General features: G+C 36.4%; 1 protein-coding gene across 1 annotated transcript in view; it reads right to left on the reverse strand.

Annotated features, from left to right (window-relative positions):
- METAP1 (methionyl aminopeptidase 1) overlaps positions 1–27,984 on the reverse strand; it is an 88,715-nt gene that overhangs the window by 13,251 nt on the left and 47,480 nt on the right. Inside the window, exons 2-7 of the mRNA XM_049885658.1 lie at positions 26,564–26,615; positions 20,281–20,393; positions 19,608–19,668; positions 12,859–12,950; positions 11,913–11,996; positions 9,395–9,533 (exon numbers count right to left, since the gene is read on the reverse strand). Coding sequence (XP_049741615.1) covers positions 9,395–9,533; positions 11,913–11,996; positions 12,859–12,950; positions 19,608–19,668; positions 20,281–20,393; positions 26,564–26,615 — 541 coding nt within the window. The remainder of the gene's footprint in view (positions 1–9,394; positions 9,534–11,912; positions 11,997–12,858; positions 12,951–19,607; positions 19,669–20,280; positions 20,394–26,563; positions 26,616–27,984) is intronic.

Genomic DNA, 27,984 nt, shown 5'->3' on the forward strand with positions numbered 1-27,984 from the left:
AGCTTTAAGAGACTCTGAATCAGGGAGCAGAGGAAAGTAGCAGGGAACTGCAAACAGGCAAGAATCAAGGAATCAACATTGAGTCACAAAGTGTAGGAAAATCACTTCTCTCTTCATCCCTGACCCCTCCCCCTCAGCCACGGCTGCTGTGAACTGGGGAAGTAGCCCCAGAAAAGGAGTCCACTTCGCTAACCACCACAGCCTCTGCCTGTATAAAGAGACAGGACCCCAAGCTTCTGCTGTAAAATCAACGAGACAGACTTCCCAGGGCTCCTGTTTGAAGTGTGGCAGCATCACTCCCACCTGGACAATATCGGCTGCAAGCCTACTGCCAACTGATGCAGAAGACCTATGCAGTGAGTCTGCTCCCACAGTCAATACTCTACCTGCTTCCTCATCCACCCAGCAGGTCAGACGTCTCAAACCAACAGGACAGACCACCTGGGGAGTCAAGTCAGGTCTGTCTGCTCCCCCTTTTGGTCGGTGCTGAGGACTGCTGACTGAGGCTGCTTAAGTGCTAGGAGGCAGGCATCTTTAGTGGAGGCGACACCCACAGCCAACATACTACAGAGAGGAGTTGGAGACATGACTCTGACAGCAATAAGGTTGACCTCCCCAGGGGTCTGTTCAGAGTGTGACAACACCTCCCACAACAAGTAAATGTCAGCTGCTGGACTGATATGAACTCCTACAGAAGGTTTCCTACACTGGAGTCAGGAGGTGGGTCACCTAAGTGGAGACTCTCCCCCAACAACCCCAGGGTCAGTGAGGCTCTGAAACCAACAAAACAGATCTCTCAGAGGTCCTTCTGGGTAGTGCCAGCCCCAGATTTATTGATATCTTGCCTGAGTAGTAATGCCAACTGGTGGACAGACTGACCACTGCATGTTCTCTAGTGTGTTTGGGAGAGATTGAAAGTTGAAAATCAAAATCTGGAACTTTTAAATCCCAATTAAACCAGGAAGGGAGAAGGAGCTATTACAGAGAGGGAGAGGAAATGATAAACTAAGGCCAAAGGCTCTGCCTGCCTACGAGTTTCTGGCAGAAAGTAGAATGGGCAAAAATGTCAAATACTGGAGAAAACTGAGAAAGTGAAACCCTCAAAAATTCACAAGACACACAAAGAACAGAGAGATAATGGCCCATTCAAATGAACACAATAAAGGGAGTGAAAGCTCATTGAGAAATGACCAAATAATGAAAAAACAGAATACAACATTAAACATAATAAAAAGTTAAAGGAAAACACAGACAAAGAGGTAAAAGAAATAAAGGAAACAATGAACGAACAAAATCAGGATCTAAAAAAAGAGATATTGAAACTGACAGGGACAATAACTGAAATGAGAAACACAACAGGACTTACCAACAGATTTAATCAGAAAGAAGAAACAGGCATCAAATTACAGGATAAGATAGTTAAAATTACAGACACTGAAGAGCAACAAGAATGGAGGTTCAAGAAGGCTGAGCAGTTTAATGGAATTATGGGACAACAACAAAATACCTAATATGCGCATCATGGGAATTCCAGAAGGACATGAGTGAAAGGGAAAGAAAGAATATTTGAAGAAATGACAAAAAATTTCCCCAGTCTATCAAACGACATGAATCTACAAAGAAGCTCAAAGAACCCCGAGCAGGATAAACACATAGAGAACTACACCAACACACATCATAGTCAGGTTCTCAAAAAGTAAAGATAAAGAAAGAATCCTGAAAGCAAACAGTCATATACAAAGAATCCCCAATAAGATTAAACGCCAACTGCTACTCAGAAACAGTGGAGGCCAGAAAGCAATGGAGTAATATTTAAAGTGCTGGAAGAAAAAAAAGGTCAACAAGAGAGTACTATAACAAGTGAAACGTCATTCAAGGGTGAGGGTGAAATTAAAATTCCTAGACAAACATAAGTTTAGAAAGTTCATTTCCACTAGACCTGCTCTACAAAAAAATACTAATGTAAGTTCTATAGGTGGAAAGGAAAAGATAACAGAAAGCAATTCAAAGTTATACAAAAAAAGAAAAATCCCTAATAAAGGGAAATGCATGGACAAGTATAAAGGCTAGTAATAAGGTACTTATGCTTGATAATCCTAAATGTTTTGTCCTTCATGTTTTTAATAACAAATATAAAAAAAAGCAAGGATAAAATTATATTACAGGATACATGAACTATAATGACATAATTAGTGATAAAAAACAACAAAAGGTGGGGAGGAATGGTATACAGAATTTCTTGTATGTTACTGAAGTTAAGTTGGTACCAACTTACCCTACAATGTTATAAATACAAGTTGTTAAATGTAATAATCATGGTACCCATCAAGAAAATATATAAAAAACATACAGTAAGGAAAAGGGAACCAAAAAGGCACACCACAATAAACCAACAAAACACAAAAGCAAGCAGTAGTAAAGGACAAAGAAAGTTTAAAACACACAAACAACAAAAGTCACTTCTTATCAGTAATTACACCAAATGTAAATGGATTAAATCCTACAATCAAATGGCAGAGAGTGGCAGAATGGATTAAAAAACATGAAACAACTATATGCTGTTTACAAGAGACACACCTTAAACCCAAAGACAGAAATATGGTGAGAGCGAAAGGATGAAAAAAAAAATATTCCATGCAAATTAAAACCAAAAGAGAGCTGGGGTGGTAATCTTAATGACAGACAAAATGTCAGAAGAGATAAAGATGGACATTATATACTGATAAAAGGGTCAATTCATCAAGAATATTTAACAAACATAAATATATACACGCTCAACACTGGCGGACCTAAGAATATAAAGCAAACATTGACAGAACTGAAGGGAAAAGGAGGTTAAACAAACAAATTCATTGCCATCAAATCAACTGCAGCTCACAGTGACCCTACTGGACAGAGTACAACTGCCCCATAGGGTTTCCAAGGCTGTAAATCTTTACAGAGGCAGACTATCACATTCTTCTCCCGCACAGTGGCTGGTGGGTTTGAGCCATCAACCTTTCAGTTAGCAGTCGAACACTTTAACCGCTGTGCCACCAGTACTACAATAATAGTTACTGACTTCAATACACCACTTTAAATATTTAATAGAACATCTAGAAAGAAGATCAACAAGGAAACAGAGGACATGAATGACACTACAAACAACTAGACTTAACAGACATATATAGAACACTCCATCCCAAAACAGCACAATATATATTCTACTCCAGTGCACGTGGACCATTCTCTAGGATAGACCACGTTAGATCGCAGAGCAAATCTTGATAAATTTAAAAAGATTGAAACCATACAAAGTATTTTCTCTGACCACAATGAAATGAAGCTAGAAATCCATAACAGAAAAAAAAGGCAAAATATACAAACATATGGATATTAAATGAAACCAAAAATCCACTGCTGACGAGTCAATTCTAACTCATAGCAACCCTACAAGACAGAGTAGAACTGCCCCACAGGGTTCCAAGGAGCACCTGGCAAATTCAAACTGCTGACCTTTTGGTTAGCAGCCATAGTACTTAACCACTATGCTACCAGGGTTTCCGGATATTAAACAGCACACTATCAAACTGTCAAAGGATCGAGAAAAAATATAAGAGAAATCACAAATTTCTTAGAGTCAAATGAAAATGAAAGCACATCATACCAAAGGTTATAGAATATAGTACTCACAGGGAAACTCACAGCAATAAAAGCCTATATAATAAAAGACTTCAAATTAAAAAACTAACTCAACAACTCCTAGAAAAAGAAAGAACCAAGCCTAAATCTACCAGAAGCAAGGAAATAACAAAGAACATAAACCCAGAAAACAAAGAACATAGCAGAAAGAATCAATGAAACCAGAAGTTGATTCTTTGGAAAGATCAATAAAATTGACAAACCTTTAGCCAGACTGACAAAGATGCCAGTAACTAAAATAAAAAATGAAAGAGGGGACATTACAACTGACCCAACAGAAATAAAGAGAATTATAACTTGAAGTACTTACTGATGAAAATCAAAGCCAACAGCCTTCAATAAGAATTACACTTCAACATAAAGAAAACAAAAATCCTCACAACTAGACCAATAAGCAACATCATGATAAATGGAGAAAATACTGAAGTTGTCGAGGATTTCATTTTACTCGGATCCACAATCAATGCCTATGGAAGTAGCGGTCAAGAAATCTAACGATGTATTGCATTGGGCAAATCTGCTGCAAAAGACATCATTTAAAGTGTTGAAAAGCAAAGACGTCACTTTGAGGGCTAAGGTGAGCCTGACCCAAGCCACAATGTTTCCAATCACCTCACATGCATACGAAAGCTGGATAATGAATAAAGAAGACTAAGGAAGAACTGATGCCTTTAAATTATGGTGTTGGTGAAGAATACTGAATATACCATGTACTACCAGAAGAACGAACAAGTCTTATCTCGGAGGAAATACTGCCAGAGTGCTCCATGGAAGGCAAGGACGGCACAACTTTGTCTCACGGACTTTGGACATGTTAGCAGGAGGGGCCAGTAAGACAGAGGGTCAGTGAAAAAGTGTAAGACCATGTCTTAGTTATCTATTGCTGCTATAACAGAAATACCATAAGTGGATGGCTTTAACAAAGAGAAATTTACTCTCAGTCTAGTAGGCTAGAAGTCCAAATTCAGGGTGTCAGTTCTAGGGGAAGGCTTTCTCTCTCTGTTGGCTCTGAGGGAAAGTCCTTGTCATCAATCATACCCTGGTCTAGGAGTTTCTCAGGCACAGGGACCCCGGGTCCAAAGGATACGTTCTGCTTCAAGTGCTGCTTTCCTGGTGGTATGAGGTCCCCCTGTCTTTCCGTTTGTTTCTCTCTTTTATATCTCAAAAAAGATTGACTTAAAATACAACCTGATCTTGTAGACTGAGTCCTGCCTCATTAACATAACTGCCTCTAATCCTGCCCATTAACATCATAGAGGCAAGATTTACAACACAAGAAAATCACATCAGATGACAAAATGGTAGGCAATCACACAACACTAGGAACCATGACCCATCTGAGATGGTATACATTTTGGGGGGACACAATTCAATCCATAACAACCCTCTACAAGATGGACTGACACAGTGGCTATAACAATGAGCTCAAAAGATAGCAATGACTGTAAGGATGGTACAGGACCAGGCAACGTTTCTTTCTGTTGTTCACAGGGTGTCTATGAGTCAGAACTGACTCGACAGCACCTAACAACACGAACAACATGGCAGAATGTTATGAACATCTGTATAGTACCAATCTGGATGACTTAGGTGAAATGGATAAACTCTTAGAAATATTCAACCTATCCAAACTGACTCAAGAAGAAACAGAAAGTCTCAAGAGACCCATAAGAAGTGAAGAGAACAAATCAGTGATCGAAAATCTCCCAAAAAAAAAGGCCTGGACCAGACGACTTCACTAGGGAATTCTATCAAATAGTTAAAGAATTGACACCAATACTGTTAAAACTCTTCCAAAAGACAGAGAAACAAGGAATAGACCCTAACTTATTCTATGAGCAAACATAACTCTGATTCCCAAACCAGAGAAAGACACCACAAGAAAACTATAGGCCAGTATCTCTAATAAATATAGACACAGTATATCTAATGAATATAGATGCAATATCCTCAACAAAATATTAGCAAAGAGAATCCAACACCATATGAAAAGTCACACACCACGACCAAGTGGGATTTATTCCAGGAATACAGGGATGGTTCAACAACAGAAAATCAATCCAATGTAATGTATCACAACAACAGAACAAAGAAAAAGAACCACTGATCATCTTTATGGATGCAGAAAAAGCATTTGATAAAATTCAACACCCTGTCTTGATGAAAGCCCTAAAAATTTTCAGAATAGAAGGGAAATTCCTCAGTAAGATCCAGGATGTAAATAAAAAGCCAGCAGCCAACATTATACTTAATGGAGAAAGACTAAGAGCTTTCCTCTTGATACCAGAAACAAGTGTGCCCACTCTCACCACTTCTATTCAATATTGTACTAGAAGTCCTAGCCAGAGCAATAAGACAAGAAAAAGAAATAAAAGGTATCCAGACTGGAAAACAAGAAGTAAAATTATCTCTAGTCACAGAAGATATGATCCTACAAATAGAAAATCCCAAAGATGTGAAAGAAAACTTCTAGCGCTAAGAGAGGAACTTAGTAAAGTTGTAGGGTACAAGGTCAACAAACAAAAATCAATTGGGTTTCTACCCACAAGCAATGAGAAATCTGAAAGGGAAATTAGGGAAACAATTCCATTTACAAGAGGATCTAAGAGAATAAAATACCTAGGAATAAGTCTAACCAGGGGCATGAAAGATTTATCCAACGAAAACTATAAAACACCGCTGATGGAGATTAAAGAAGACTTAAATAACTGGAAAAATGTACCCTGTTCATGGAGTGGAAGACTTAATATCGGTAAGATGTCAATGCTACCCAAAGTGATCTACAGATTCAATGCAATCTTGATCAAAATTCAACAACCTCCTTTATAGAAAAAGAAAAACCAATCCTCAACTTTATGTGGAATAGCATGAGGCCTCGAACAGCTGAAGCAATGTTGACAGAGAAGAACTAAGTAGGAGGATGCATACTTCCTGATTTTAAAACATACTGTACAGCTACAGTAATCAAAACAGCCTGGTACTGGTATAACAACAGACACAGACCAATGCAACAGAATTGAGAGTCCAGAAATAAACCCACACATCTTTGGCCGACTGATTTCTGACAAGGGTGGTAAGTCTATCTGATGGAGAAAGAAGAGTCTCTTCAATAAATGGTGCTGGGAAAATTGGATTTCCACATGCAGAAAAATCAAACAAGATCCATGCTTCGCAGGATCCATTTAATTCAAAATGGGTTAAGGACCTAAATGAGTAAGCTAAAGCCATAAAATTCTTAGAAGAAAAAGCAGAGGCAAGGCTGTCAAGCCTAGCTTTGAACAATGAATTATCTAATAACACAAGCACAAACAGCAAAAGACAAAATAAATAAATGGGACCTCATAAAAAATTTAAAAATTTGTTCATCAAAAGACTTTATCAAAAAATTGAAAAGAAGCTACCAACTGGGAGAATATCTTTGCAACAACATATCTGACAAGAATCTAATAACCAAAATAGATGTAAAGCTTTGACCCCTTAACAACAAAAAGACAACCCAATCATAAAATGGACAAAGGACTTTAATAGACATTTCACTCAAGAGGACATTCAAATAGTCACCAAACACATGAAAAGATGCTCAGTGATATTAGCCATTAGAGAGATGCAAATCAAAACCACAATGAGCTACACAATTTAAAAAGAAAAAATCAGAGAATAACAAATGTTAGCGAACATGTGGGGAACTGGAGCCCCTACTCATTGCTGGTGTGAATGCAAAATGCTATAGCCATTATGGAAAACAGTGTGACTGTTCCTCAAAAAACTAGAAAGAGAACTACCATATGACCCAGCAATTGCACTTCTAGGTATACATCCAAAAGACTTGAAAGCAGAGACTCAGAGATTTGAACATCAGTGTTCATCGCAGCACTATTCGTAATAGCCAAAAGGTAGAAACAACCTAAATGCACATCAACAGATGAATGGATAAACAAAATGTGGTACAATGGAGTGCTACTCAGCCAGTAGGAGAAATAAAGTATTGATATGTGCTACAATATCGATAGAGCTGGAAGACATTATGCTGAGTGAAATAAGTCAATCACAAAAGGACAAATATTGTATGACCTCACTTACATAAAAAGACAAGAAAAGAGAAATGTATAGAGACCAAAGTTTATTTGTGGTTACCAAGGGTGGGAGGGAGGGAGAGAAGGGGGAGTGGTGGTGAAGGCAGTATCAGGTTTTAAGGAGAGGGTTGCACAGCCAATTACAGTAACTGCTGTCAATAAGTTGTACACCTATAAAACGTTCAACTGGCAAAAGTTCTGTGATAGATACATTTACAACAACGACCAAAAAAAAAAAAAAGGAGTAGCTGCTGAGGCTGCTTATATACAACTAAATACCCTCATGGGCTTTGATTCCTTGGTTTGGAGGTTTAGGGTAATAGTTTCATGGGACATCCCAGTTAACTGGTCTAATAACATGTTCAGTGCCTCTGTTCTACCTCTTAGTTTGATGCATAGTGCATAGGATCTTAAACGTTTTCAAGTGGCCATTCAAGGCACAACAATTGGTCTTTATTCACCTGGAACAAAGGAAGATGGAGAGTCGATAATAAGAGGAGGATATGAAATGTGTTGCTAAATGCCTCCATGAACAATTGCCTCCTTTGCCATGAGACCCAAAGAACTGGCTGGTGCCTAGATACCATTACTGAACACTTTGATCAAAGATTCCATAGAAGAATCCTGATCAAAAGGGTGAAAATCAGAACAGAATTTCAAACTCTCATGGACACCAGACATCCTGGAGCCATGAAGGTTGGATGAATCCTGGAAACTATCACCCTGAAATAATCTTTAGACCTTATACCAAAAATATTTCCTGAAGTCTTAAAACCAAATACCAGTTTAGCTTAATTAGTAAAAAAAAAATGTCTGCCTTGAACATTATGGTCTTTTAAGAACTATTTACATGGGATTAAACTGACAACAGCAACTTGAAAGATTAGATAAAAATCCTTGGGGGCCAATGAGTATATGTTAATGGGGGAGGAACAACTCAGAAAAGGAGTGAGAACTGTTACGCAACTCAAAGAGCATAATCAATGTCACTAAATGGAACATGCAGAAACTGTTGGATTTGTGGTGTTTGTTTTGCTATATATATTCTCAACAACAGAACAAAATAAATAAAATTATTAAAGATATACATATATATCATTTAGGGGAACCTTTGTACCTTCTTCTTCTACACCTGCAGCTTCCCAAGACAGCTTAATACAATGTTCCATAAAGCCACTTTCTGAACTTTTTACACTAAAGGAAGATTCTACTGCAGGATTTTTAGCTTTCTGTCTTAAAGTCTTCATATATTACTAAGGGTTTCTCTTTAACTGTAAGAACACCTGCCCTGATCTCTTCAAACCATTAGTGGACTGGGGAAAAAAAATTACACTTGAATTAACATGACTTCCACATAAACTAACATCTTTCATCTATTTACCAATCATATATGAGATAATCTGCATTAAAAAAAATGCATACTGTACCAAACAGATCACTAGCGTTATCTTAAAAACAATATGCACAGAAACATTAAAAAAGTTTCAGTAGAATTCTGAGTAAGACTAAATTTTAAATATGAAACCACAGAAATTAAGCACAGGAAGCAAATCAGGAAAACACACATCACTTTATCAGACTCCCAAAACCTTGTCATTTCTTTGCTCATGGTGACAAAAGTTACATTTATATATTCTTACCATTTACAATATCACCTTCTTGCAAGGGCCGTCTATCTGGAATTCCATGGCAAATAACTTCATTCACTGAGGTACAACAAGACTTTGGAAAATTATAATAATTCAGGGGAGAAGGATAACAATTTCTTGTGATGCACGCCTATAATAACGGAAAGTATGGAAAAATAATTTGGAATATGCAAAAGGAAACATTTATTTCTATGCAGTTTTATGACATTCTCTCATGAATCAGATTTTTTAGCTGAGTTGAAAAATCTGTTGGACAGATGCACCTTTTAAAATATTTTATTAGAACAGAACTTTTAAAATATTTTATTATAAAATGATAGTAAATATTATCATAAACAGTATGCAATAGGGTTTGTGCCAGACAGACTGTACGCAAACCAGTTTACTGTTGATTACAAAGGAAAAGTAAATTCACATATTACATATTACAAATATATATAAATGTTATATATGAAGATTCTTCTACTTTAGAATTAGAATTACTTATGAAAAAGAAATTGTATTTAAATATTAACAAGTTCTTTCAATGTAATTATAATTTCTTACATAAAAACAAATCTAGGTCCCTTTGGCCAAGAAATGAATGCTAATACAATGAAACGGTAAAGTACTTCCAGAGACATTTCAATCACTCTCTTCATGTGGAACAAAGGGACTCTTGGAAAATAGCCTGGCTTTCCATAACAAGTCTCATTTTACTTGGGTATTTTTACACAGTGGTAATCACAGCGTAAGGAGCCTGGTGGCACAGTGTTTAAGCACTCGGCTGCTAACCAAAAGGTTAGCAGTTAGAACCTACTAGCCACTGTGCGGGAGAAAGATGTGGCAATCTGCTTCTATAAAGATTATAGCCTAGGAAACCCTATGAGGGCAGTTCTACTCTGTCCTAAGATGAAAAACCAAACCCACTGCTGTCAAGTAGACTCTGGCTCATAGTGGCCCCACAGGGGTCTGTCCTACAGGGTCACTGAGTCAAAATCCACTTGACGGCACACGACAACAAATCACAGCATAGATAATTTCTCTTTCAGTATTGCCGCACAGTCTTCAAACTAATAATTTTTTAATGGTTGCATATAGGTACTATTTATGGAATACTCCATAATTTCACTGGCAATTCCACCATAATTAGAAATTTCAATTAATTTAAAAAAAAAACCTCACTGTCATCGAGTCAATTCTGACTCACAGAGACCCTACAGGACACAGTGGATTCAAACTGGCAATGTTTTGGTTTTCATCTGTAGCCCTTAACTACCACACTACCAGGGCTAAAAAATAGTACAACCAATAACACCATGCCTGTGGTTTTTCCCTCATTTAGGGCTATACTTTCATAGTATAAACAGTGGTTAAGGACACATAGAATCAGAAAGCCTTGGTTCAAAATGCCAACTCCATAACTTGTAAGTCATATAACCTTCAGCAAGTTAATTAGCCTCTTCAGTTTCCTTATCTATAAAATGGAGATAGTAATAGTATTTTTTTATGTAATGGGGCTGCTGGGGAATTCAATGAGTTAACGTAAAAACAAGCACTTAAAAGAGGACCTGGCACACAGAAAGCATTCAAAATGCTACTAGTGCATATGATATATTTTATAATTATAACACAGAACAATTTCCCAAATCAGGAATCCCAAATAAAAGATTATTATAAACAATTTTTATTGTACTTTAGATGAAGGTTTACAGAGCAAATTAGTTTCTCGTTAAACAATACACATTGTTTTGTGACACTGGTTGCTATTATTAACATTTTTATAGCTCAAGGCATACTGTCAAATTTCCTTTCAGAAGGGTTGTCTCCATTTACAATACTATCACTATATAAAGGAGTACCAGTTTCATCATTTCCACATCAGCGTGTATATAAACATCTTTAAAATACATACTAATTTAGTAGGTATTTTTACATTTGTTTACCAGAGTAGTTTTGTAATTTTTCCATATATGTTTTATTTACTAATTTCATCTCTTTTTTTCCATATATTATCTCATATAATGTGTCCACTTATTTACTAGTCTTAAGGTCTCTCTTTGAAGGACAGGCAATCTTTATAAAGATATCCCTTATCACATTTACTACATATCTAGTTTGTGTTTCGCCTTGCTTATTACGGGTATGACAAGGAACCTTTTTCTACAAATTTGGCTTTGTAAGTTGTATTCTTTTCTTATTTCAGGATATTTTATATACAAAGAGACCATGGTGTGTTTTATATAAAACACTGGTAAAAAGTAATCATTTTATAAAAGCTAAACTAAAACGCTTGCAAAATTTGAGGTTTTGGAAACAAGATATTTTAACCTCACCTCAGAGTTCAGTATCACAGATACTTAAAGATGGGAATAATCACTTGAATGTTTTCCATATATGAAACAAAGTAAAAATGTGCTGAGCCAAGTTACTTTATGTTTTCGGAATTTAAGTCTATTTATTTTTCAGAATTATAAAATACCTAATAATGTGAAAAAATTTGCAAAGTATGAAAATCAAGTTCTCTTACTAAGTGTACAGCATGATCTATTTCTTCAGTAGTTACACCTGGTTTAATCATCCCAGCGGCGATATCCAAAACTTCTCTAGCAAGCTGTAAAAGAAGGACACTTAATATATTCAGAAGAAATAAAACAGTAATTTGTACCTTTTGTACTATCTTAGACTTTGCGGAAGATGGGTAAAATGAACCTGTCCTTGAATAGTACAACCCTGAATTTTCTTTTTAAAACCATTTGTATTTGTAATGCCTATCTGTCTACCTGTCTATGTGTCTGAGTGTCTATCTATCTATCTAAATAATCAGGCTAACTAGGAAACAGCCTAATAAGTAAGCTTGACTGACTTCTATGTGAAAATGTATACCCTAAGTAATCTAAACAAAAATTAACTACAGGTGACTGAGTCCTCTCACATTTCTATAAGGGAGGAGGGATAAAAGAATAATGAATTTCCTCAAATAATCACAGCAAATAAGTGGTAAGAATACAAAGTCCTCAAGATAATCAAAGAAAATTATTATTAAATCACTCCTAAATTACTGCATGAAAACCTTAAGGATCATTTCCAAATGAACAACATTCAACATATCCATTATTTTTTCTTAGAAAAAGAAAACGTTTTAGCTGGTAAGTACCAGCCATGACTACATACCCCACAGGTATTTCACAAGACCTTTAACCAAACCCTATACAAGTCTTAAACTTTACATATATACACTGTCAACTAACTATAGATTGCCTGCCATATTAATTTTCAAGTATAAATCTACTGTTTAAGTAGAAATCAACTGTTGTATAAAGTTAAATACTAACAATTTTATGAAAAATAATTATGACTAGTCATACTCTTACACAATATAACATCTGATACCTTTATAAACCAGCAAACCATTGACTTCCTGTCTAATGCCTGCTGAAGCATGTCCTACCCCATGGGAAAAAAATAACTCTTACCCTACATACAAGTCGCATCCCTTCTATATCTTCAGATGAGAGTAATTTAATTTGAGAAGTACCTTTAAGAGCCTGTTCAGATTCAGACATTCCTGAAACGGAAAATCAGTAAGTGAAACCAAAGTGAACAGAAAAGATGTAGTATTTATTAGTATAATTATTTGGCTGATACATTAATAGTCAAGTCTCGCTATTTCTAACAATGGTATTTCATAATTTGGGGGGTCCAGGTTAGATTTTTTTCCCTTCATGTTTTCAACATGAGAAGGAAACTTGCTAATAAGCAAACTGAAGGAAGATTCCTAAAGAACAAAATATTCAGATCTACTAGAAACCAGTCACTATTTATATAGTACTTACAATACACCAGGTAGTGTGCTCAGTAAATGATTCCTACTTGAACTGTGGTATACAATTTACAAAGTGCTTTCATAATAATCATCTCATGAAGCAACAATATGCCAACAACTGATGAATCAATTACACTCATTTATTTTTTGAAAGGAACCTAAGTCAGTGTTTTTCCAGTTACAGTTTGTGACATTAGTGGAATTATGACTAACATTTTTTAAAATAAATGGAATACAAAATATTAGAGTATATCATTAATAGTAGGGTTAAGTGTTATGAAATGCTTGATTGTTATATTCCTTTACATATAAACACATATACATTTACACATAAACACATATACATTTACACAGCTGATGATATTAAATGAATTTCTTACTGTCGGTTATAGCCAAAAAGTTTGAAAAATACTGCCACCTAAGAGTCATCACTGATAAAATTAATTAGCCTAAATCACGTTACATTTAAAAATAAAGCCAGCACAATTACTCTAAAATCTGACAAAAAATTATAATAAATCATCACCTAATCTCACTTATAAATACAAAACTCCTAAATAATATTTTACCAAACAGAATCTAAAAAAAGTATAAAACACCGTGACTTAAGTGAGATTCATACCACAAAGGCAAGGATAGTTCAATATTAACAAATTTATTAGTATAATTCACCATGGTCATAGAGTGAAGAAGGAAAAATAAATTATCATCTCAAAAGAAAGGCAATTTTGGTAAGATGGCCAGTTACCACTTTAACATGATAGATATAAACCTGAAGCTCAACATCATGAGATGCCCACTCTCAGCACTAATATTTAACACTGGTCTAGAGGTACCAGCAGCAACTAAACAAGAGAAAGAAATACGATATATAAAATTGGGAAGAAAAGGACAAAATATCAATTTCAGATGTGATTATATATCCCTAGAATAGAGAATCACCTGGAAAATGACTAGAAATAAGAATTCAGGAAGTTTGGCAGATTATAAAGTAAATATTTCAAAATCACTAGCTTTCCCATATATAAGGAAACTTAAATAAAACAATGCAACATATCCTGTACTTGGATAGGACGATTCAATATTGTAAAGGTGTCAATTCTTTCAAAACTAGTCTATAAATTTAATCCATAACCATCTGTTATGGATTGAATTGTGTCCCCCAAAAATATGTATTGTAAATCTTAACCTCTATGCCTGTGGTTATAATCCCATTTGGTAATGGGTTGTCTCTGTTACATTAATGAGGTAGGATTAGTGTGGGATGTACTTTTTTTTTTTTTAATTAATACTTTATTGAGTTTTTGGCAAAAGTTTACACAGAAGTCAGTTCCCATTTGACATTTTCCTTACAAATTCTTCAGTGACATTAGTTATGTTTATCACAATATGTCAACATTCATACGTCAACATTCTCTTTTTTTTCTGTGTTTTCCCTTTCCAGCACTCTAGTTTCCTTGCCCCCTTACCTTCTCATCTTTGCTTTTGAGCAATTATTGACCTTTTGGTCTCATACTGATGGTTTTTAAGTAGAACACTGATGTTATGGGTAATATCCTTTACTTTGTGTGCTACTGTGCTATTTTACTAAAAGGCGGTCTCAGGGGATATGCTCAGTTCTAGGTTTAAAGAATGTCTCAGGGCAATAGTCTCAGGAAGTCCTCTGTTCTCTACTGTTCCAATCTGCCTGACTTTTTTCTTTGTAAGTAAGAATTTGAGTTCTGCTCCATATTTTTCTCCCATTCTATTGTGACCCTGGTCAGAACAGTCAGTGGTAGTAGCCAGGCACCACCTAGTCCTTCTAGTCTCAGAGTAGATGAGGTTGTGGCACATGTACACTTGCTTCTTCTCTGAGCTTTGGGTTACCTTCTTAAACTGTTTTGCTCCTGGCAATTAGAGACCAGCAGGTGTGTCTTAGATGGCCGCTCTCAAAGCTTTTAAGACCCCAGATGCTACTTACTTCATCGGGATGCAGATCATGAAGTTTGTTAACTATGTTATATCAACGGAGTGAATCATAGTGTAGGGTGTGTCTTGCATCAATCTCTTTAGATATGAAAGAGATATAAACCAAGCTCATTAGGGAGAGAGAAGCAAGCAGAGATGGGGGAAGAGAGATGCCAAGTCCCATGAAGACTGCCCAGGAGCAGAAGCTCAATAGAAACAAGGCCCTTCCTCCAGAGCAGACAGAGCCATCCCCTAGAGCTGGCGCCCTCAATTTGGACTTCTAGCCTCCTGAACTGTGAGAAAATAAATTTCTGTTTGTTAAAGTCACCAATTTGTGGTATTTCTGTTATAGCAGCACTACATAACTATGACACTACCAAATAAACAACACCAACAGAATGTTTTTGGGAACCAGACAAGCTGACTAGATTTTACACGGGAAAACAAACATGCAAAAAAAAAAAAAGCCAGGAAAACTATGAAAAAGAAGGAAGGTGGGGCAAAAAGGCCTACCAAATATTAAAATGTTATATAGCTATAATAATTAAGAGTTTGGCAATGGTGCATGATTAGATAAATGAGCTAATGAAACAGAATAGAATCCAAGAATAGACCCAGAGACGTGAGAATTTAATATAATGATATAGGTTACATTTCAAATCAAAAAGGAAAAGACTAATTTTTTTTATGTACGTATATATATATTTTTTTATATATAACTGGTAATGTGACATATTCTTCTAGGGAAAAAAATAAAGTTGCATCCTTATTTAAATCTTAATACTAAGTAAGTTTCAGACTGGGCCATAAAATTTTACCACACACTCAAAAAGAGTGACACCATAAAAATACTGGAAGAAAACATGGGACTATATTTTTATAAGCTTCAAGGAAAAAGGTCTATGTCATAAAACCATGCACATTTTACAAAAAAAAAAAACACTGATAAATTTTACAACATAGGAATGTTAAAAGTTTGTCATGACATATGCATACCTATGCTCACTACAGCATTATTCACAATAGCAAAAAGATAGAAATAACCTAACTGCCCATCAGTAGATGAATGGATAAACAAACTGTGGCAAAAACACACAATGGAATACTATGCAGCCATAACGAATAATGAGTTCTCAAAATATAACATGGATAATCTGGAGGACATTATGCTGAATGAAGTAAGTCAACCACAAATGGACAAATACTATACGATCTCACTATGATAAAAAGATAAAAATAGGTATACCTACAGAAAGTAACATTCTTTGGTGGTCACCTGGGATGAAAGGGAGGGAGAAGGGGAATCACTTTCTAGATAGCAGACACTTGTTAGTTTTGGTGCTAGGTAAGGTGGTACTGAATAAGGGTGAAGTCTGCACAACTTGACCAAGGTAAAAGATACTAAAGTATACAAGAATAAGGGATGATTTTGGCAAATGGCACAACATACACAATTTTCCAACAACAGTAATAACCAAAAAATATGTATGTGGTTACATAGGGAGATATGTATGCTTATTTATGTATAGGTAAACATATATGAACATATGGGTGCACATGTATAGGTGTTTTTGTAGGCAAATGTATATACATGTTTGTGTGTGCTGCGTATATATTCACATATAAAATATAGCACATAGGGGGCCCAGCTATGGATACTTCCTAGACATATCCAAACACCTCATGGGACTGGGCTACTGGGTTTGAGGACTTAGGACTATAGTGTCGGAGGGCAACTTGGTCAATTGGCATAACATAGCTTATAAAGGTAATGTCCTACATCCTAGTTTTATGAGTAGCATCTGGGGTCTTAAGAACTTGAAAGTGGCCATCTAAAATACAATTAATGGTCTCTACGCATCTGGAGCAAAAGAGAAAAGAAGAAAGCCAGACTCAAAGAAGAAACTAGTCTACAGGACTAACAGTCTACACAAGCCATGGCCTCACCTACCTTAAGACCGGAGAAACTAGATGTGTCCAGCTACTACTAACCGTTCTGACCAGGCACACATTGATGGTCCTGGATAGAATCGAAGAAAAATGTAGAATGAAACTAAAATTCCTAAAAAAGGCCAGACTTATTGGACTGGTAAAGACTAGAGGAACTCCTGAGACTATCGCCCTGGGATACCCTTTAAACTTGGAACTCAACCACTCCTGGTGGTCACCTATCAATCAAAAGACAGAGTGGCTCATAAAATAAGCAAAATCACCCGTGAGTACCGTGCTCCTCAAAACAGTCATCTAAATAAGACCTAACAGCCAACATTTAGCCTAGACCAAAATGAGAAGGTAAGGGGAGACAAGGAAGCTAGATTAATGGAAAGAGAAAACTAGAATGGAAATAATGAGAATGCTGACACATAGCGAAAAGTATAACCAATGTCACTGAGTATGTACAGAAATTGTTAAATGAGAACTTAATCTGCTATGTAAATTTTCTCCAAAAACAATAAAATATTTTTTAAACAAAAGTTTGTCACAAATACAATGCTATAATCAAAAACAATATGCAAATGGTCATTTGGGAAAACCATTCGTAACATATGCATCAAAAAACTATTTCCCTTAATATACAAAGAGAATTTATAAATCAATAAGAAAAAACCAGTAACCTAACAGAAATAATAAAGGCTAAGTTTATGAACAGGTAGTTCAAAAGAAAAGAATATACAAATGACTTTTGATATATGAAAAGATGCTCGATCTTATAATAATTAAAATAATAACAAAAGGCTATTTTTCGTCTTTCAGATTTGCAAAGATCACAAAGCTTGATAACACACTATGTTGGGAAAGATACAGAAGAAAAGAGACTCCCATATACTTTAGTGGCAGTATCAATTGGCAAAATCTCTGAAATCTGTAATATCTCTGAAAATCAAAAATGCCTAAATTCCTTGGTCCAGCTATTTTACTTGGGGAAATTAACCTATAGAAATACTCTCACATGTGCACAAAGATATAAATACAAGAACAAGTATTGCAGTCAAGCTGGTAGAAGCAAAAAAGAAAGAAGGAAAAAAAAAATCTGGAAATAAATTAATCTTTGGCAGGAGCCTGATTTAATCAATGTTGATGCAGCCACCCAACAGAATAATATGAAATCATTAAAACAGGCAACTTATGGGCTTAAATGGAATTATTTCTAAGATAATGTTCAGAGAACACAGCAAAGTGAAAAGGTATATAGTTCTTTCCTTTTGTGTATAATGATGGGCGCATGGAGGCCTAATATGCGTACACGCAACGAACTTCTCTGGAAAGTTCAGAGTAGTAGTACTTTTCACTGCATACTGTTTCAATCTGTTAGAATTTACCTTATCTATGGATTTTGAAAAAAATACTGTTTAATACCATGTTTAAGGATATTAAATAGCAGTAATGAAATTATACATTCTCAACTGTATTCTATCACTTATACTGTCTTTTCATTCAATTTATCTGAAATAGTGAGGTTTAACTAAATTTTCAAAATAAATCCATAAAAGTGATTTCCCACTTCCCAAAAAACAAAGAAAGATTAGCTTAGTAGATTGAACCTCATGAAACTGCAGATATTCACCCACTTTTGACATGCAATATCAGGAATTTCACATAGTTCAATTTAAGTTATGTGTACAGACTGTACGTCAGAGACTACCCCACTAGCCCTCGTTATATGTTACCTATATTCTCTCACTATCGTTATCTATAAAACAGGGAGGACGACAGAAGATACCACAGGAGTGTTAAAAGTATGAAAGGAGTAACACATGTAAAGAGCTTAGAACAGCTTCTGACACATAGTTGAGCATAAATAAATACCAATTACTGTCACATCATCATTATTTTTACCATCATCATCATTACTACTGCCACCATTACTATTTATTATGGCTACAGCCCAAAGTCTTTAGTTAGGCATTCACCAAAAGGCGTCCAAAGTCTGCTTTTATCTAAACACTGGCAACAACAACAAAAAAAACCCAAACCCGTCGCCATCGGGATCCAACTCACAGTGACCCTGCAGGACAGAACAGAACTGCCCCACAGGGTTTCCAAGGAGTGGCTGATGGATTCAAACTGCCCACCTTTTGATTAGCAGCCTGAACTGTTAACCACTGTGCCACCAGGGATCCTTTATCTAAACAGACAATTTAATTAAGGTAAAAGAACATATTAAAATCAAAACTGTTTTTGAATCTAGAATTTTACATAGCAATACAAAACACAGTATTACTTTGAATGCAGCCCTTAACAGCTATGTAAGCAATGTTTTTGAAATATGGTAGATGGGGGAAAGAATCTTTAATTCTCTCAAATGTTCTAGTATGACTTAAAAAAACAAAATGTTTACATTTATAAGAAGTTCAGGACTGAAAAAGTTCTACAAGAAAAGAGCTCCTTTCCTTTGCAGTAGTTACCAAGCTCACAAACTGAAAAATGAAGAATCAGCACAGGAGAACTCACCTAAAGGGTGATCAGCATAATCTGGTCTTTGAATATAACTTGGCACTGGCCTTGTTGGCATCTAAAACATCAAAGAGGTTAGTTAAAACTGACTGGAACACACAAGTAACTTTCATTATTAAAATCTGCAAACAAAGAAAATGAAGCTGAGAGAAGAAAACACTAAAAAAAAAGTTCATTCAAAAGTTTTAAATGCAAAAAATAAGTTTAAAATGATTTCTTAAATATCATAACAGATATCTACTTCATCAAGATTAATCTTTTTTTTCCTGCTGCTATTTTTTTTTTTTTTTTAATGCCACCCCCTTTCTCAGGATGTGTAAGGGAACAAGTGGCCAATGACAGCAAGGATTTAAGACTGCATATACACTAAAATTGTGTCAGCCAGAAAACACCTATTCTACTCTACCCTATTCTTTTAAGAGTAAAAATGGTTTTAATCCTTTCATCTAAACGTTTTTCCACTTCTTCCGTGGTTGCTAATTATCCCTATTAACTTGCAAATAATGTAGCATGAGAGCTAAAGAGTTACAATGCAAGTTCCTCTGCAAATTTAATCCTGGATTAAATGGCTCATTATTGGAATAGGAATTAAGAATATCATTTTTGGGAAACTGAGAATTCTAAAAATTGGCTTAAAGAACATTAAATTTTTATTACCTTATTTACTCACCAGTGGATAATGTGGCCTGAGTTTACCAGTATATCGATAGCCTGCCCATGGGTCCGTGTTAATATCACCTTCCACAGTCCAAGCAGAAACTTCTCGCTTTGCCTTTTCATCTTCTGATAGATAGATACAGATAAAGGTATACTTCTCTCTTCAGTGCTCAAGATGCTGAACATTAGCATACTGTATTATTACTTTTTTAAAAAATCAAGGCAGGGAGCCCAGGCACAAAAAACTTTCACCCTAACCTAAACGTATACTTACTACTGTATTCACAACACTTATGACTCCTTGTATCTTGGAAGAAAAATCCTAAGCTAAACATATTCTAAGATTTTTATACAATACCAGTAGGAACAGATCACAGAAATTCTTTTCTCAAGTGAACAACACATGCACTCTCTCTACAATTTATAGGAAGTCCATTTTAAAAGAGGAAATCTGAACCCTAGCAAAATGCTGCCAACTGAGGGCAGATATTTTGTGCTCTTACCGAAAGAACAGGTTCTATGCACCTCTAAAGCAAATTTAAAGTCAAAAATAAAATATCCCCCTTATCTGATGAATGTCTTGCAAGTCAATCTTTCAGATTGGTTTGGAAATGTTAGAAGCATCATTTGTCTCTTGGGAAAGTGGTTAACAGGTGGCAGGAAAAAAGCAGGGGGGCAAGTGGAAGGAACAGTCTGTTGAAAGTTACTAAAAACTCGGCAGAAAAATTGAGAAAAGACTCTTGCTCATGCATGCACATTCTCTTTTTCACATACACCCTATCATGTTACTTATTATTATGTTGTGCTTACTAAAATGAACCTAAGAATCCTTTTCACAAAGAATAGATCCTCTATGGTGTCTGATGTCAGCACACTGACTGTACCTCTTATCCGCCAAGAAAAATGGAAAATACAAACACAAGACTTTAAATAGCAAGAATTCAAGTCCCTCCTAGAGTATCAATCTGTACACACCACCTCCCAATCCACACAAAGCTATTCCTAATTAATGTCATATTATTGTAAATTTTCAAAGTTGGACTTCAAACTAATTTTAGAAGCATGAGGGGAAAAAAAAACTTTAAACAATCAATTTAAAATAAGAAACAAGAGAGAGTAGATGGAATCATATAATATTAAGCTAGAAAGGATCTGAAAGACAATCCAGTCTAATTTCCTCATTTTACAGATGAGGAAACTAAGGAGACCCGGTTCATGTGGGCAGAGTGCTGGCAATGCTGGTTCCCAGTCCGGTACGTTCTCCGCACAGCATGCAGACAGCTTTGGATGAAAGGCCTCTGAGGGTGCAACTGCCAAGAATGCGTAAGTATAACCAGTCCATTCCTACTGCTTTTGAGTGAATACATTTATAATATCACATATACAGTAAAGGAAAAGATGAGAAGGCTCTGCTATCCTACTGAATTTTAAATTTCTTTCACCCCTCTGGAGTTGAAAAAAGTGACCGTGAACGTTAATGTCAGTAGAAAAACTGTTTCTCAACCCAGGACAAAAAATGGACTCCAGTTATTGCCACTTGGGTCAAACATTACAGAAAATAGTTCAAAATGCAAACCAATAGATGCCTGCTTTAGCTGTGAATTATATGAAGTGATTTTGTCTGGAGCATGAACTTCACGACTAATTTTCATCCGAAACCTAGGGCGGAAAAGCAATCAAGATGCAGGCTTTTTGCCTTAACATGCCCCTGGGAAAGAGGCAGGGAGAGAGGAAGAGAATGTAAGATTTTTCCAAGGTTCCTGCTGACCTGCGTGCCTAGCCTTCCAGTATCTATCTTCAGGAGAATTGCAAGCAGACCTCAAACAAATAATATAACCCAAAAGCTACCCCAACAAGTAAGACTGAACTATGACATGTTCTTTTCTAACCTTTAGGTATAATTTTACTTATGGCAATTTACACTTCAAAAGTTATTTCGTTTAGATTTTAGGATAAATTTGATCCGAACCCTAAGTGCTAGACACAATTCATAAATCTGAATTGAACCAGGTGTTGAAAACAAAATTGCACACCAATTGGTCTTTTTTAAGACTGTGAAAGCACAGGACAGTGTAAATAAACACCTGTAAGCTATGTCTTTCAAACATCACAACGCAATAAGGTAAGCTAAGCTGCAGTAGTGTCAGAGAGTACTTGATACATGCAAAGTCTGACCCAAAGTGCAAGACATCCAGGCTTTGACTTTAGTCTTTAAAGGTTTTATGCAGGCTGGCTCCTCCAGTCACAGACACAAAATAACTGCACATGTATAAGCTTTTGTCTGGGACAGGTTTTTGTCCATCAAAATTCTGAATCAATTTTTCCAGAGATGATTATTAAATAGTTCTTGAGCACTTACTATATGCCATACACATGCTAAGCCCTTCACATGGATTGACTTATTTAATCCTCACAACAAACCTATGATTTTCACATTTTGGAGGTGAGGCTTAGAGTAATCCATGGCCACAAAGCTTAGTAAAGCAGCTCTGAAACACTGCACAACACTTTCTCTCTGCATTTCAAAAATCAAGCACACAAACTACCTACTGTACACTAGTTTAGAGGCGCAGGAGGGTAGAAGAAAAAATACTATTAAAGTTCTTTTTTAAATAGGGTTTTTATATCATATCTTTGCTTATTCAAAAGGCATCTGTCAAAAGCTTCCATCTTTTACTTTAGGAAAATAGGAGACAGAAAAAAAAAACCCACAATGAATACGTTAGAGATAGATATAAAGAATGCAGAATAATAGTCTTCAGACGTGATGTGCTACACACAACTTTCACAGATCAGACTAAAACCCAAAAGCAGATGCTATTTAAGTACACTCTGGCAGAAGATAAGATATAAGAAATATGCGCCCATACATCAGCATTAATTAAGGGCTTTACAATCTGACTGGTCTCCTTTGCTGTAAGAGCAAAAAAATAAATTCTGTCCTTATTCAGTTATTTTACTCACATTTTAAGGCCAGCACACAAAAAAAATAAACCTCTGCAGTCAAGAAAACTCCGAGACCAGATGATTTCACTGGTGAATTCTATCATACATTTAAGGAAAAAAATAATGCCAATTCTACACAACAGAAGAGAACATGTCCTATCTTATTTTTATAAGCCAGAAAAAACCAAACACATTGCTGTAGAATCAATTCCGATTCATGGCGACCTAGGGTAACTCTAAAACCAGAACCAGACAAAAATATTAAAAGTAAACTACAGACCAATATCCCACCTGAAAAATAGATGTAAACATTACACTTAAAAAAAAAAAAAAACCACATGCCTGAGTATATCATCATCTTCAGGACATGAACATCTTGCTGCTGTTTCTTAGAATAAAGTACTACTTTTTAAGATACTGTGAGGTAAAAAATTACTTTACCTCAAATAATTTGGCCTTTGTCCTAGGCTGCTGAGAGAGAAAGCTAAACCTCTGGAGTTTCCTGAATATGTAAAGTACCTTTGTTACCTAGAACTCTACCTAGACCACGGAAACCCTGGTGGCATAATGCATAAGAGCTACACCTGCTAACCAAAAGTTAGGCAGTTTGAATCTACCAGGCACTCCTTGGAAACTCCATGGGCAGCTTTACTCTGTCCTATAGGGTAGCTATGAGTAGGAACTGACTCGATGGCAACAGGTTTGGTTTGGTTTGGGTTACCCTAGACCACACCTGGGGGTAATGTGCTAATACTTGGGGGCTGGCCTGACCAAAAAGACCACCATACGGCCTGATACCAGCTGACCTCTGATCTATACAACTAGTAATGAAGCCAATAAAGGCCCTGGTCGTGAAAGCTCCATGGACTTCCTGGTTGGTAAAAAAAAAAACAAACATTGATGTATGTGGGAATGTAGTGCATTCTTTGGGACATGGAAGCTCCACACTGGGAACCCCCCGCCCCAGACCTCATCCTATGCATCTCTTCATTTGTATCCTTTTTTGTTATAATAAAGCTATAATTTTAAGTATATCACTTTCTGTAAGTTCTGTGAGTTGTTAAAGCAAATTACTGAACTCAAAGGAGTAGTGGGAGCCAGCAGGTCAGAAGTAAAGACACCCAGAGGGACTCACAAGCTTGGGGCTGGCATCCTGAAGGAGTAGAAGGAAACCCCAAACTTGTAGCCAGCAAGTGAAAAGTTAGGGAATACAGAGTGGGCTCCTAAGCTTGTAGTTGGTATCCTAAAGAGGTAGAGAGGGAAACCCCTGAACTTGTAGCCAGCACGTCAGAAGTTAGGGGGCCCGGAGGGACTCTCTAACTTGCGGCTGACATCTGCCTACTCGGCAGTCTGAAGAATGGCGCCCTTTTAACTTGTGAGATCTGACGTAAATCCGGGTGGCTGGGGCCAGAGAAGAACTGCAGCTACACAGTCGGCATCAGAAGCAACACAGATGCCCTGGTTCCTTCCTAGCTCAGCATTCTTTTTTCCTAATCCCTTTCCAGACAGTCTTCTTAGCTCTGGAGATCACCCATCCCCACACCATTCCCTCTTCTAGAGCTGTCACCCATGCAGTGTACTCTGTATCAATTTATTAGGGTGTAAGATAAAGGGCTGAGTCAGTTGAGGGCTGCCTAAAACCAACACAGCCCAAAGGGATCAGGAACATTAGGTTCGGTGACTGAAGAAAATCATCCCAAAAGATCCAAGAGGCACCATCTAAAAGATGGCACCATACTAAAAATGAGAGGTATAAGGCAAATTCAAATAGACTACAAAAAGCCCAATGCAGTAATAATTATATTCTTTTTGCTTAGGAAACATCAGCTGTTTAATTCCCTTGTAGTGTACCTTATGGTGAAATACTCCTGCCCTTACAAAACATGGAAACCCTGGCGGCATAGTGCATAAGAGCTACAGCTGCTAACCAGAAGGTCGGCAGTTCAAATCCGCCAGGCACTCCTTGGAAACCCTACGGGGCAGTTCTACTCTGTCCTTTAGGGTCGCTATGAGTCGGAATCGACTCGACGGCAATGGGTTTGGTTTACAAAATCCAGTATTGAAGAAACAGAAAAATGTCAATGAGTTAACAAATGCTTAGGGCAGAGACCCACTATAAGCTTTTTCACCAACATACTGTTTGACCTCAAGTAACCCTTCACTTCCCTGTACTTTAACTTCCTCGGTATAAAATGTTAATAACTGCCTCAAAGAGTTCTGAGAAATACCTCGCACACTAGAAATACAATATTTAATAAACCAATGAATAAAGTTAATTAAATGGCATTATTTAAAATTATCTTTATACTTTGATTTAAGGTAACAAATCCTGTCATTTATGTTTTGATGAGCACCTTCAATTTATTCACGGTAATTTTCTCTCATCTCTAACCGTATTTCCTCCCACAATACACCAGCATTTCCATTAAATATAGACTTCACTTTATACAACCACAGAGGATGTATCTTTTTAAATTTTTATTTCCTTTTCCCTGAAATGGTTGTTTAGCTGAGCTCAATGAGATTTTTTTAAAGTAGTATACAACAATCTACCAAATTTCATTAGATCAGCTAACTCCTAAAAAAAAAAATACAAGAGCAAACAAATATAAAGTACCAAGATCAGCAAGTTGAAACAGAAACCTTATACCACGTGCTGTCTGCCAAGCTTCGTTCATCAAGACGGTAATGCTATAAGAATGGAAAGCCCTTGTCAATTTTCAGGAAACTGAGATGGGCTGTCTTAAGCCAGCCACACAAATGACATGAATTTACAGGATGAGTGGCTACAGCAGCAGGAAAGACCATTTGAATCCGATATTCAATGTGGTTGAGAGCAACAACTAAGAAGCAGGCAACAAGTTGACTTGGTGGTGTCTCACAAGTAACTTCAGAAAAGAAAATCAAACATTAAAATTGCAGGTAATAACATTAAATCACCAAAAAAACAAAGTAATATAATTGAGTACAAAACGCAATCTAAACTAAATAAAAACAAAAGGGGTCTAGCTAAATGAAGCCAGACAGCTCTTGTGGCCCCTTGCCTACAATATGCAAACACTTCTCACAAAGAAAAGAGGGAGCCAAAAGATTAGGGCATTATCAGGCATTTCAAGCGTGATCCAACTATCCTAGTAACCACCTCTTGTTTTCATGTTAAATACATGATATAAAATGAACAAGGGTATTATTCAGTCACATTTTATTTACATGACTACACATCACAAAAAATAATAAATGTCACAACCCTAGCTTTTAGGACTTTCAAACAGACACTTTCAGAACTGTAAGAATTCTTGCCTTATGCACAAAAGCCACTTTTAAGGCAAACAGTACAGGATTTTACTTACTTGCTTTCTTATGTAGTAACTTGTGAGTAGCCCAGCTGCCTTTAAAACATTCCTAAAACAACAAACATAAAAATTAATTCTTTAATTAGAAACATTTTACAACATGCTGTTTATAAGAAACGGTTATTGTAAACTTTATTTGCAAAAACCAAAACCTGTGACTTCATTCACTATACTATTTAGAAAAGCTTAAAAAATGACTATTCAAATTCACTTCAAAAAGAAATCTTTAAACTACTTCAAATAAGCAAGGAACACTGGCCTACATATTAAATACTAGTTATATTACAGTTTTATATCACCAAAATTATTTGAAATTAGCCAATTAATCAATTATATACTGGGTAAAACAAAGAAAATCTTGTAGATTCCTCCCATTATTTACAACAGTTACATTCCCAGTCATACACTAAAATTATCTTTCTGAGCAGGTACCACATTTACTGTGTGCTGACAGTAAGCTTCCAAGTTTACCACTATATCCCCAGAGTCAGGCAGAGTGCCAGGCACATGGTGGAGTCGTCTCAGAAAGTACTTTTTGATTGACTGACTGATGGATAGGGTTTTCAAGGCTGTGACCTTTCAGAAGCTGAACACCAGGCCTGTCCTACCGAGGCACCTCTGGGTGGGTTTGAACTACTAACCTTTTGGTTAGTAGTTGAACATATAATCCTTTGTGTCATCCAGGGACTCCTCAACTTGACACAGATCTTATTTATGCTTTAATTTTCATAGTCTTTCCTTCAAAGAATTCAAAATTACTCAAATAAATCATTAAAAATACTATGAAAATTCAGATATTTCAATATATATGCTTTTTTTATCTTTGCAAACAAAAGAAGCAAGGCAAGGACAAGAGAAAGGCTGTGAAAAAAATACAAAGAAAAAACCCAACAATAATCCCTAGCACTATGTAGTGATCTAATCACACCACACCAGTGACACTAAAGCTGTTCTCTCCCCAGGGCCTCTCAGAGCTAAGTGTATCCCTCCTGGGCCAGGATCTTAACTACTTACCCTTTCTTTACTTGTATCCTCCACAGCCTACAGCACTTAAGGCAAGAAAACCTGAACAGACTCCAAATGCATAAAAAAGGTATCCAACATTAAAGGTTTTTCAGGGATGAAGCCAAAACTGAGCTAGGTCTTTTAAGTAGGTTAAGAGGTGTGGTAAGCTGACTAATGGCCCCTCAAAGATGACCACGCCCTAATCTGTGGCTGTGTTAGGTTACATGGCAAAAGGGAATTAAAATTGAAGATGGAATTAGTCAGCTAACTTTAAAATAGGGAAATTATTCTGAATTATCTAGACGGACCCAATGTAATCACAAGGGTCCTTAGAGGTGGAAGAGGAAGTCAGAGGAGGAGATGCAGTGACAGAAGCAGGGTTTGAAGGTGAAGGAAGGAACAACCATGAGCCA

The sequence above is a fragment of the Elephas maximus genome, chromosome 5, assembly GCF_024166365.1.
Source record: "Elephas maximus indicus isolate mEleMax1 chromosome 5, mEleMax1 primary haplotype, whole genome shotgun sequence".
Lineage (NCBI taxonomy): Eukaryota > Metazoa > Chordata > Mammalia > Proboscidea > Elephantidae > Elephas > Elephas maximus.